The sequence below is a fragment of the Anolis sagrei genome, chromosome 4 (genome assembly GCF_037176765.1).
Source record: "Anolis sagrei isolate rAnoSag1 chromosome 4, rAnoSag1.mat, whole genome shotgun sequence".
NCBI lineage: Eukaryota > Metazoa > Chordata > Lepidosauria > Squamata > Dactyloidae > Anolis > Anolis sagrei.
In genome coordinates this window covers 14,545,967-14,558,598 of record NC_090024.1, presented here as the reverse complement: position 1 = coordinate 14,558,598, position 12,632 = coordinate 14,545,967, and the positions used below count along the sequence as shown (strand labels likewise).

At 40.9% G+C, this 12,632-nt stretch overlaps 1 protein-coding gene across 4 annotated transcripts in view; it reads right to left on the bottom strand.

Moving 5' to 3' along the window:
• ZFAT (zinc finger and AT-hook domain containing) overlaps positions 1-12,632 on the bottom strand; it is a 185,476-nt gene that overhangs the window by 122,223 nt on the left and 50,621 nt on the right. For all 4 annotated transcript variants that reach the window (XM_067467276.1, XM_067467277.1, XM_060775905.2 and 1 more), the window contains one exon: positions 1,665-1,928. In XM_067467276.1, coding sequence (XP_067323377.1) covers positions 1,665-1,928 — 264 coding nt within the window. The remainder of the gene's footprint in view (positions 1-1,664; positions 1,929-12,632) is intronic.

Genomic DNA, 12,632 nt, shown 5'->3' with positions numbered 1-12,632 from the left:
GGTTAAGGAAGCACCCTTCCTGGGACCCTTTCCTATCTTTCTTTCAAGAGAGTCTGGGTTTGAAGAACAGGGTTAAGGGAGCACCCTTCCTGGGACCCTTTCCTATCTTTCTTCCAAGAGAGTCTGGGTTTAAAGAACAGGCTTAAGGAAGCACCCTTCCTGGGACCCTTTCCTATCTTTCTTTCAAGGGAGTCTGGGTTTGAAGAACAGGGTTAAGGGAGCACCCTTCCTGGGACCCTTTCCTATCTTTCTTTCAAGAGAGTCTGGGTTTGAAGAACAGGGTTAAGGAAGCACCCTTCCTGGGACCCTTTCCTAGCTTTCTTTCAAGGGAGTCTAGGTTTGAAGAACAGGGTTAAGGAAGCACCCTTCCTGGGACCCTTTCCTAGCTTTCTTTCAAGGGAGTCTAGGTTTGAAGAACAGGGTTAAGGAAGCACCCTTCCTGGGACCCTTTCCTATCTTTCTTTCAAGGGAGTCTGGGTTTGAAGAACAGAGTTAAGGGAACACCCTTCCTAGGACCCTTTCCTATCTTTCTTTCAAGGGAGTCTGGGTTTGAAGAACAGGCTTAAGGAAGCAACCTTCCTGGGACCCTTTCCTATCTTTCTTTCAAGGGAGTCTGGGTTTGAAGAACAAGGTTAAGGAAGCATCCTTCCTGGGACCCTTTCCTATCTTTCTTTCAAGGGAGTCTGGGTTTGAAGAACAAGGTTAAGAAAGCATCCTTCCTGGAACCCTTTCCTATCTTTCTTTCAAGGGAGTCTGGGTTTGAAGAACAAGGTGAAGGGAGCACCCTTCCTGGGACCCTTTCCTATCTTTCTTTCAAGGGAGACTGGGTTTGAAGAGCAGGGTTAAGGGAGCACCCTTTCTGTGACCCTTTCCTATCTTTTTTCAAGGGAGTCTGGGTGTGAGCAATGGGGTTAAGGAAGCACCCTTCCTGGGCTCCTTTTCTTTCTTTCTTTCTTTCTTTCGAGGGGTCTAGGTCTGAGGAACCAGATTAAAGAAGCACGTGCCATGTCCTCCCAAAGAGAAGGGAAGAAGCCATGCCTGGCAGCCACGTGGGCTGTTTCAGCCAAAAAAAACATGGCGACTGAGCCCTTACCATTATGGCTACCCAAACAAGCCGGATTGGCTGAAAGAAACGGACCAATCTGAATCCATGCACAAGCCTAGTTGCTAGGCTTAACTTTTGTAGACTCAGTCCATTTCATCACAGGCAACTGAATCCACAAAACCTTCATTATCCCAATTAATCTCCAAGGTTCCATTGGATTTCTTATCTGCCTACATTCCACCACAGACAAGCATGGCTATCTCTTTGAATATTAGTAAAGCCAATGGTGGAGTGTAATGAACCTTGTAGTCTATCAGATGTTCCCCAATGCCTGCTGTTAAGCCTTAAGTCCAAACTAAATCAGACCATAGATCTCTTACAGTTTGTCCTGCTCAGCTCTGATCTAAAGCTTTTCCTAAAGACAGAATATCTATTTGAAAAAAAGATTACAGTCTCCTAACACTCTGTAAAAGTCCACCAGGTCAGCAACAGAAATGCACAAGCAGACACACTGCACAAAATGTCAGGCACATTGTGGAGCTTTCTCCCCGAACATTTATTGATCTTCTACGGATCACCGTTCATGCCTTCAAGCATACAGACAAGTAAGCTTTGTTACCTGGATCACCTTCTTCTGTATCTTCAGGTTTAACGAGAATACAAATATGCTTCCGTAGCTGCCGAGAATTGGAGAACTTTCGGTTGCACTTTCGGCACTCCAAGCTGTCAGGCGGAACCTCTTCCTGCCCTCCCGCTTCTTCAGGTCCTGGTGGCGCATCTTCATTTGGAGGGCAGTTGCTGCTTTCTGCCAATTCTTCATCAACATAACATTTCTTAGTTGATCCCTTTGGTCTGCCTCTTTTTCTCTTCACAACATGGAGCTCTGTTGAAGAAACATTAAAAAGCCGTTCTGAAGTGGCAGCATACAGATGCTCAACGTTAAGAACTTTCAACACTACTGCTTAACATCGTTTTGGAAAAATGCATTCCGAATGTATATAACATGAGATATAACATTTCTGGAAATGCTGACGCCATGAAGGAATATATATATATATATATATATATATATATATATATATAGATACATACACATGGCATTGAATCGTTCCCTATATATTAAGCTGTCTATGGGGTTGAGAAAGGTGGGCATAAATACAGTGTGTGTGTATATATATATATGTGTGTGTGTGTGTGTGTGTGTGTGTGCGTATGCAATCAATCAATCAAAAAATAGTTTATTGTACGGGCCCAAGGCCATGACAAAAAGCACCACATGCGCACAATAGTACCCTCAGGCACCAAAGATGCTAAACAGAACCATAATTTGCTCCCACAACAAAAACACTGAAAGTTAATATGTATGCAATCATTAATCCCCTGTACAGTTTGAAAGCAATTTTGTTCTTCTAGGAAAATGAAGTGAATTATGTATATCTGGGTCTGAAATATATATTAAAAGTTAATGAAGGGTTAACTAGGATGCAGATCAATGGCTTCAAACTACAAGAACGGAGATCCACCTGAACATGAGAAAGAACTTCCTGACTGTGAGAGCTGTTCAGCAATGGAACTCTCTGCCCCGGAGTGTGGTGGAGGCTTTTTAAAAAAGGCTGGGGGCCCATTTGTCGTTGGGGGTGTCCTACTGACACAAAACACAGTATCACACAGCACATGAGATATATATGCTGGATTTCGTATCACAAAATCACAAATTGAACATTACTACTACTACTACTACTACTACTACTACTATTACATTTATTAGTTTACTCTATTTATCATTGTTATTATTACATTTATTATTTTTCTCTATTATTTTTATTACATTTATTATTTTACTCTATTATTATTATTACATTTATTATTTTACTCTCTACTAGCCATCCCCTGCCACGCGTTGCTGTGGCCCACTCTTTTGGTCATGGGGGTTCTGTGTGGGAGGTTTGGCACAATTCTATTGTTGGTGTTCAGAATGTAGGTGAACTACAAATCCCAGCAACTACAACTCCCAAAGGTCAAGGTTCTATTTTCCCCTATTTGGGCATATTGAGTATTTGTGTAGTTTTGTTCAGATCCATCCTTGTTTGAGTCCACAGTGCTTGATGTAGGTGAACTACAAATACAAAGCCAAAGGACACTGGCCACTAAACCCTTCCAGTACTTTCTGTGGGTCATGGGAGAACTCTGTGCCAAGTTTGGTTCAATTCCATCATTGGGGTTCAGAATGCTCTTTGATTGTAGGTCAGCTATAAATCCCAGCAACTACCACTCCCAAATGACAAAATCATTATTTTTTTTTAGTGAAGGACATACATTGGGTTGTTAGGTGTCTTGTGTCCAAATTTGGTGTCAATTCGTCCAGTGGTTCTTGAGTTCTGTTAATCCCACAAACGAACATTACATTTTGATTTATACAGATTATTACTGAAAGGATACATAAGCACATTTACATTGAAAAGGGTGAGAATAATGGTTTAATCAGAGTTGGACTGTCTTACCTTAAATTACAGTTTTATGTAAATATTCAAAAACACTGAACCTACGGATGCCTCAATTAATATAATGTTATTGGTATCTATTTTTATTTTGAAATTTCCCAGCAGCTGCTGCATTTCCCACCCTCGGCTTATACTCAAGTCAATACGTTTTCCCAGTTTTCTGTGATCAAATTAGGTGCCTTGGCTTATATCCGGTTTGGCTTATACTCGAGTATATACGGTATGTGTTTCTGCATGGGTTGGATTGGGTGGCCTGCTCTTGTGGTCTCCTCCAACTCTATGATTCCATGAGTCTACTATGATTGTCAGCGCTATTGCTGCTGAAAACAAAGTACCTTGTTTTTGTCCAAGCTTTAATTTTTCAGTCCTGATTCTTTTCCTATCTCCCAGATTACAATTGAGGAACCCCTGCTGCTGACAGCAATGCAAATATGAGAGAAGCATTCCCTTCTGCCAGACTAATATTTGCAGTGATGACATTTCAAGAAGATGGAGAAAAATAAACTACCATAGGACAACAATTTTTGTATCAATTTTTCCAAACTGCATTTCTTGTCCAACCATCATCCAATCATTTCGTAATGGTTTAAATTCTGTTATTGTGCACGCATTCATGGATGCTGGAAATAAGTGCTAAAAAAAGGAAAGCCACAGCTATTGTACTGAGAAAAAACATGTTTCCACTATTCCTTTGAGGTTGACTTAGATGCTACAGCATGGAAATTCATTTTGGAGGCAGGGAAGGAGTGATTCAAAGCACATAAGGGATTTGTTTTGTTTTATTTCGACAAAAAGGACCACACATTTACAGCCATCCCTCATTTTACTTCAGTTTGCACACAAAGTATATTGTGTCATTTTAAAAATGCACACTTATCAGACTATGCTTGTAAGTGTAAGGTTTCGACTGGTTAATTTGCATCTAAGAATAGACTGTAACCCTACTGATTTTACTTTTGAAATTCTGAACACTTCAGAAACAATACAGTGTGATGAATGGCAATCAAACGAAGCCATTCTGCCCCCAGGAACAGGCCTTAACCAAACACATACACAAGTCTAAAGAATAGGTGTGAAGGGAAAAGACTAAACACGGGCAATGTGGCATCATGTCATTCCGAGACTTCACTTATTCACAAAGCAGCTAATCTTAAAGGTCCCATTTAGTAGAATAATCAAGAGGGAATTAAGACCACTTGAGAAAAAGAACTGAGTACTGTTCTAGAGTTTGGGAAAAGTCCGAAATTCGAAATGGAAAAATGAACACATGAAGTCAGTATCCGCTAAAATCAGACCACACTGCCTTAACATGATTTCACAGTTTATATTTAATGACACTGTGGTTGAATTATATAAAGAAATGCTTTGGAGAGGATATATAGGCGCCATACGTAATGGCAGTGTGATGTGATGTCGCCGTTTGGGTTTTAGAGGGATTTGAAGAAGTCTAATGTATTAAATATATTACACTCTGTAACACGATATTTGTTCCTGGGTTATAAATGTTATTTTCTAATTTGCTCTACCATAAAAAGCATGAAAAAGGTATATTACAAAACTCTGTTTTTGAAAGACATCCTGTGTTGCACTCCAGGACAGCAAAAGCCCTCTAACTGTGAACACCACACAGTTGATTGGAAAACAATCCTTTTATTGAAGATAATTAAAAAGCAGCAAGTAAAAAGCACTTAAAAGAAATAGGTAAATCCAATTAGGTAAGAAGATAAGCAGGAGCAAAAATAGGTGTAAAGTTCAGCAAAGTCCATAAAAACAAAGTCCACCCTTCTCTAATACAATTTGGAAAACCAGGAAACATTAATCCAAGGCATGGGTATGCATTCATACAATCCAAGAATCCAAACCATGAAACAAGGAATGCTAAGATACGAATCTTCCAAGCAAGGCTTCCATAAAACAAAGACGAGAACTACACTTGATTCCAAATGATGCTTCATCTGACTATATTTCCCACACTTGGAACTTTTATCCTCCTCATTAAGCTATCCCAAGCACTCATATAATCATAGAATCATAGAATCAAAGAGTTGGAAGAGACCTCATGGGCCATCCAGTCCAACCCCCTGCCAAGAAGCAGGAATATTGCATTCAAATCACCCCTGACAGATGGCCATCCAACCTCTGTTTAAAAGCTTCCAAAGAAGGAGCCTTTTAAACACTCAAAAATTGGTTTTGCTTTAACTGAGATTCCCTTATCTTTTTCTGTCGGATTCTGGCATACAGCCAAAGCCACTGTTCAGTCTGCCTGTTTTGACTAATCTCCCACCTCCTATCTATTTGCTCATTAAGTTTTCCAGCTGGGCCAGGTGCGCAGTTGTTTTCAAGCCCCAAATCCTGAGAACTCTTTGGTAACAATTCAGGGAGTACATCATCATCCCCACACCCTTCAAGGACATTCTCATGGGAAACTACACTTTGCACAGGGGTATCCTGGTCCTTCTCTGCATCAGTATCATTGACCAAACCATTGCCATCTTGAAATTCATTGGCATCACTTCCCACATCTAAAGCACCCTGATCCTAAAACACAATCACAGGCTGAACTCCAACATCCTGCAGCACATTTTGCTATAGTTTTTCAATGAATATTATAAATTGATAGTGATCATAGATTTTGTTAGGGGCTGTATGTGACTCAAAACCCTATATAATTTTTCTGTTCTATTTGTAACTCTGTCACAGTCAAGTGCTGGGTTTTGTTGGTTGGCTATTTTGTTAATTGCTTTATGGACTGAATGTTTTATTTTGTTGCACCCAAGGCCTGAAGACACCTATGACCATAGTAGCATCACAAACAAGAAGAAACAAACAGTTTATTGCAAAAACATACAAAAGATATGTTAAAAATCAGGAATAATGAAATAGGGTGTAGAATCCAAAAAATCAGTTATCAGTTGTCTCCTACAAAACCAAAAGCAATACAGTCCAAAGATAGTCCCAAAATACAAAGGCAGCTTAAGTCCATAAGCTAAACTTGAACAAGAAATCAGATAACTCCCAGAATACTAAAATCCAAAACCAAGACTTGAATACAAGAACTAGAGAACCCAGTCCTAGCTGTACTTGAAAGCCATGTTGCCTGAACTGAATGCAGAGTGCCTGTTAGCTCTCTAATGAACAGACATGAAAGCATTACATCTGCCCTGAATTTTCTGCTTCCCACAAAACGGTGTTGATCTATGAAGCTGACTATCTGCTATAATCTGCAAGAGTGCTTCCTCGCTTAGGTCAGTATCACCAGGTACAGAGTTTCTCATCAATTCATCTTCACTAGACTCCTTGTCTAGAGAGGATGAGTCCAACTCCTGTGACTGGCCTTGAGGTTCAGAGGCAATTACATTCTCAGGCTCTGCATCTGAATGAATCCCAGGAAAGCCCACAATCCCATCTGATTCTAAGTCATCAGTGAACCCATCAGTCCCTGGCTGATGAGCAACAACGTATTCCTTAATTTGAAGTGTGATGATTGACTGAATTAAAATTCCATGGCAAAACTACATAATCTTTTCTTTCAAACAGAGATAGTGTTAAGATCAGCAGTCACAGCTAATGTCAAGGCTTATTACATGATGGTTTTGGCAGTCGTCACTTGGCAGGACTGAAGCAGAACTCAACTGCCTAAGGAAATGCCAAGATCAGATGGTCTGGGTGAGCTACAAAATCTAGCTTGAAGACAGCAGAGACAAGTTCATTGATATCTTTGTACAACAAAATGCAACCTGATGCCTCACAGCTAAATCAGAAGTTTATGGAGAATGAAGCTGTCTAGATATTATCCAGTGATAAGGAACTTCTCAATGTGTAACGCTGCCCAGAATAATAGTGCCAATGAAATAAATGAATTTAAAAATACATAGAAATCTGAACACTAAGACTCCCTGCTGTCTCCAAACTGAGAGAAAGACCAGTAGTAGCTGTTACAGAGCACCTAGGAATACAATTGAAAATAAGGGAGATAGCCCTTCAACCTTTCCTACCTTTGCTAGAAACGTTTACCTTTTAAAATTATCTGGAACTCTGCAGGAATTCAGTGTGTGCAATGAGTGCATTGTGTACAATGCACAATGGAGACAAGGACCATCCCTTTCATAACAGAGAAGAGGTATCATTACCTACAATGTTACCCCTAATATTATTAACTGTACTGGAACCCAGGAAAAGTAATAAACGTGTTTTCTTTTTATTTGCATATTACAGACAACATGGAGACCTTTCCCCCCGGAGGCTATATATATGTATATGTATATGTATGAATGTATATGTATATGTATGTGTATGTGTGTGTGTGTGTGTATTAAAAAGCACCAACAATTCTCCCTTTGGGGAGATAAAGCAGAGTATAAATAAATAATGTTCTGGACCGTCTTAACTGTCCAAACTCCCTCTATGAACCACTGTGCAGTTTAAGATCAATCGGAAGTGCCCTACTCTCTGTCCCACCTCCCTCGCAGGCGCAATTGGCAGAGACGAGAGACAGGATCTTCTCAGTGGTGGCCCCTCAGTGGTGAAACTCCTTCACCAACAATGTTAGATCTGCCCCCTCTCTTCTGACCTTTCACAAGAGAGTGAAAACGTGACTTTGTGGCCAAGCCTTTAAAAAACTTGTGCAATAGACTTAAAACAATGTGAAATGGCCATTGGAATGCCCGGGATTACATTCATGGGTTATGTGTTTAATTCTTAATGTACTGTTTTTAAATGTATTAACAGTCATAATGTACTTTTAAATTCTATTTTAATATTTATTTAAGTGTACATTGTGCTTTAGGGCATCAAATTGTTGCCTGTATGTCAAGCTGCCTTGAGTTCCCTTTGGGATGAGAAAGGTGGGGTAGAAATGTGGCAAATAAATAAATAATGTTTACATGGGGATAAGAGTTCATCTCAGAATTGAAGAAATGCAGTAGTAAGAAGGCTTGAGCCCATTAAAATCTTATATGGAGTGAACTTAGTCTAATAGCCCATATATTTATATGCAAACAGGAAAGGATATATCATCATTCATCACACTGCCCACAAATGATAATGAAACATGTACACTAGTTTTTTAAGGAAATGAATTTGCAATGAAAGATGGGTTTATTATGTGTTTATTTAAATGGATGCTGGGTACTAATTCCATTCCTGAACTTTATAAATTTATCTGATGGTTTTTAATAAGCCAATACTGCCACACATTGACACATTATAGAATCATAGAATCCTAGAGTTGGAAGAGACCTTGTGGGCCATCCAGTCCAAACTCCTGCCAAGAAGCAGGAAAATCACATTCAAAGTACCTCCGACAAATGGCCACCCAGCCTTAGTTTAAAAGCCTGCAAAGAAGGAGTCTCCACCACACTCGGGGGCAGAGAGTTCCACTGCTGAACAGCTCTCAGTTAGGAAGTTCTTCCTCGTATTCAGGTGGAATCTTCTTTCCTGCAATTTGAAGCCACTGTTCTGTATCCTAGTTTTCAAGGCAGCAGAAAACAAGCTCTCCCTATGACTTCCCCTCACTTATTCATACATGGCCATCATCATATCTCCTCACAGCCTTCTCTTCAGCAGGCTAAACATGCCCAGCTCTTTGAGCTGCTCCTCATAGGGCTTGTGCTCCAGACCCTTGATCCTTTGCGTCAGACCCCTCTGGATACATTCCAGTTTATTAACATTTCCCTTCAATTGAAGTGCCCAGATTTGGACACAGTGTGATTCCAGGTGTGGTCTGACCAAGGCAGAATAGAGGGGTAACATGACTTCCCTGGATCTACACTATATTCCTATTTATGCAGGCCAAAATCCCATTCGCTTTTTTGCCGCATGACATTGTTGGCTCATGCTTAACTTGTTAGCTATATCTAAATGAATATGTGGTAATCTTGAATAGGAAGAACATCCGAGATACCCTCCCATCCATTAAAAAAAGTCTGAAAAGAGTTTTTGTATTGGAGCTACCACTATGTTCATCAATATCTACATGGTTGGCAAATTAGTGACCTTCTGTTAATTTAATGGACTTTGTATTTCAGTCTACTGAAGCTACCCAGTTACTTGGCATAAGACATGGACTAAGACAAAACAGTCATTTGGAGGTAGCAATATGGATATTTGGCCGAAAAAATGTACGAAACATTTTAACTCCCCCACCTTAATAAACATGGTTCATGATTTGCAACAAGTCAGACTTTGCGTTTGCTAGAGAAAAAATGCCAGGTTGGACAGAGTTTACAAAAGTTGCTTACTTTTTTTCTTTTTCAAAGCCACAGGTGGCCTAGCTAAAAGTCTATAAGTGCCCATCTGTGTGTTTTTGTCTATGCTGAAAATCAAACTTAGGAAGGCTTCATTAAGGCATCAGGATTGCAATTTCGTTAATGTCAAGGACCACTATTGCTCTTTGAAATGAGTGGCATTTTTCATCCTGCTGAGGCAGAATAATCATAATCAACTAAGTCATTCAACCTTTCTCCTACGGTTTTCGACAGGGTTAATTTCCCACTATGAACGATGAATAATCCTTGTTCTGCTTTTGCACAAAGTTATCTGAAATGAATCACAGGGCTTTTGGTTTTGGCAAACACGAAGATAGCATTCAGCCAATCAATCAGCTTGCCAAACGACCACAGAGTTTTACATCCAATACTGTGGCTGCTTTCCAAAGATACTGATTTCTCTCTCAAAAGCTTTTTAGCTCAAAAGCATCCAAACATTTTAGGAAGACTTGGCTACATTTTTGTTTAGAATCAATAATAAGTAGCAATTATCAACTTCTGCAACAGGCTGAGAATTGGCAAAAGACAGGTACCATTACAAAGAAAGTCTCCTAACAAGGATGTAAAGTTGCTCCTAACAAAGATGTCAAGACTTTCACGTTATAGCAGGTTATCCCCTTGTGAACTCCTCTGGACTAGTATCTAGCTACAATGGGCATAAAGAAGAAATGTTGGAGCTGATGTCTGTATAAATACACCATTTACTTCTGGGCGCCTTTCCATACAATTCCTGATACACAACACTTTTTTGGGTTTAAGTCCTGGAGCCTGTGCTAAAGTTTGTCAGATGATAAAACAGATTAGACTATCTAATACATGGGTCCACAAACTTTTTAAATAGAGGGCCAGGTCACAGTCCCTCAAACCGTTGGAGGGCCGGATTATAATTTGAAAAAAATGAATGAATTCTTATGCACACTGCACATATCTTATTTGTAGTGCAAAAAACACTTAAATGCAATACAATAATTAAAAGGAAGAACAATTTTAACAAATATAAACTTATTAGCATTTCAATGAGAAGTGTGGGCCTGCTTTTGGCTGATGAGATAAGATTGTTGTTGTTGTTGTTGTGTGCTTTCAAGTCGTTTCAGACTTAGGTTGACCCTGAGCGAGGGCCGGGTAAATGACCTTGGAGGGCCATATCCGGCCCCCGGGACTTAGTTTGAGGACCCCTGACACATTGTGTATGGGCAAACCAAGGCCCGGGGAGCGGATGCGGCCCCTTGGGTTCTTTTTTCAGACCCTCCTCTCTCTCACCATTCTATCTTTTCTTCCTTCCATCTCTCCCTCCTTCCTTTCTACCTGGTTGTCTTCCTGCCTGCCTTCCCTCTTTCCTCCCTCCTTCCCTCTCTTTCTCCTTCCCTTCCCTTCCCTTCCTTTCTTTCCTTTCCTTTCCTTTCCTTTCCTTTCCTTTCCTTTCCTCCTCTCTTTCCTCCCTCCCTTCCTTCTCTTTTTCCTTCCTCCCTTCTCCTGGGGGATGTTTAGCTTGGAGAAGAGAAGGCAGAGAGGGCATAGGAGAACCATGTTTCAAGATTTAAAAAGGTGTCCCATTGAGGAGGAGGAGGGGAAAACTGACTTTCTGCTGCTCTAGAGACCAGGGCACAAGGGAGCAATGGTTGCAAATGGCAGGGAAAGTAATTCAACTGAAAATATTAGGAATAACTTCCTGAGAGTAAGAGCTGTTGGAGAATGTCATAAGCTGACTGGAAGTGTGGTGGAGTCTCCTCCTCTGGAGGCTTTTCCACAAAGGCTGTCTATCAGGAGTGCTTTGATTGTGCCTTCTTTCACAGCAGGGGGTTGGACTGAATGGCCCTTGGGGTCTCTTCCAGCTCTAGGATTCTAGATCGGGAGTCAGCAATACAGGGTTGAATGGATACACTTTTTCTCTCTCCCATCCACCATCTCATCCTGACCAAGGCTAACCCTTTTGGGATTCAAATGTTTCCTGCCTTTCCTTCACTTTCTGCCTCCGAAAGAGAAGAGGAAGGAGGGGAAAGGGCAGGGAGGGGGCTTGAGGAGAACCCCCTCCCTTGTGGCCCACCCACCCCACTCTGGTCCACCATGCAGCCCACAAGTTAGAAGGTTTGCCCATGCCTGTAATACATGATATCTTCAAAACTGATGGTCTTAGGAACAACTTCTGATTCATTTCCATTGTTGAAGGATTTTATAGCCGAAATCACTGGGTTGCTATGAGTTTTCCAGGCTGTACGTCCATGTTGCAGAAGCATTCTCTCCTGACGTTTTGCCCACATATATGGCAGGCATCCTCAGAGGTTGTGCAGTCTGTTGGAAACTAGGCTAGTGAGGTTTACATATCTGTGGAATGTCCAGGGTGGGAGAAAGAACTGTTGTCTGTTGGAGGCAAGTGTGAATGTTGCATTCCACAGATAAATAAACCTCACTTGCCTAGTTTCCAACAGATCTCACAACCTCTGAAGATGCCTGCCACAGATGTGGGCAAAAGGTCAGGAGAGAATGCTTCTGCAACATGGCCATACAGCACAGAAATCTCACAGCAACCCACAAGTACTGTTGCCTTTTGCATCTTTATCACTAACACTTGTCCATTCCAGTGACAGGTTGCAGGCATAAAAACCCCAGGACGCAGTCTTTTCCATTACTTCCACAAGGTAAGCCTATTTTATGCCTCCTCCATTTAGGATAGTGGTTCCCAAACTTTGGTCCTCCAGGTGTTTTGGACTTCAGCTCCCAGAAATCCCATACCAGTTGTTTGGTCTTCCAGGTGTTTTGGACTTCCTAACAGCTGGTAAGGGATTTTTGGGAGTTGAAGTCCAAAACACCTGGAAGACCAAA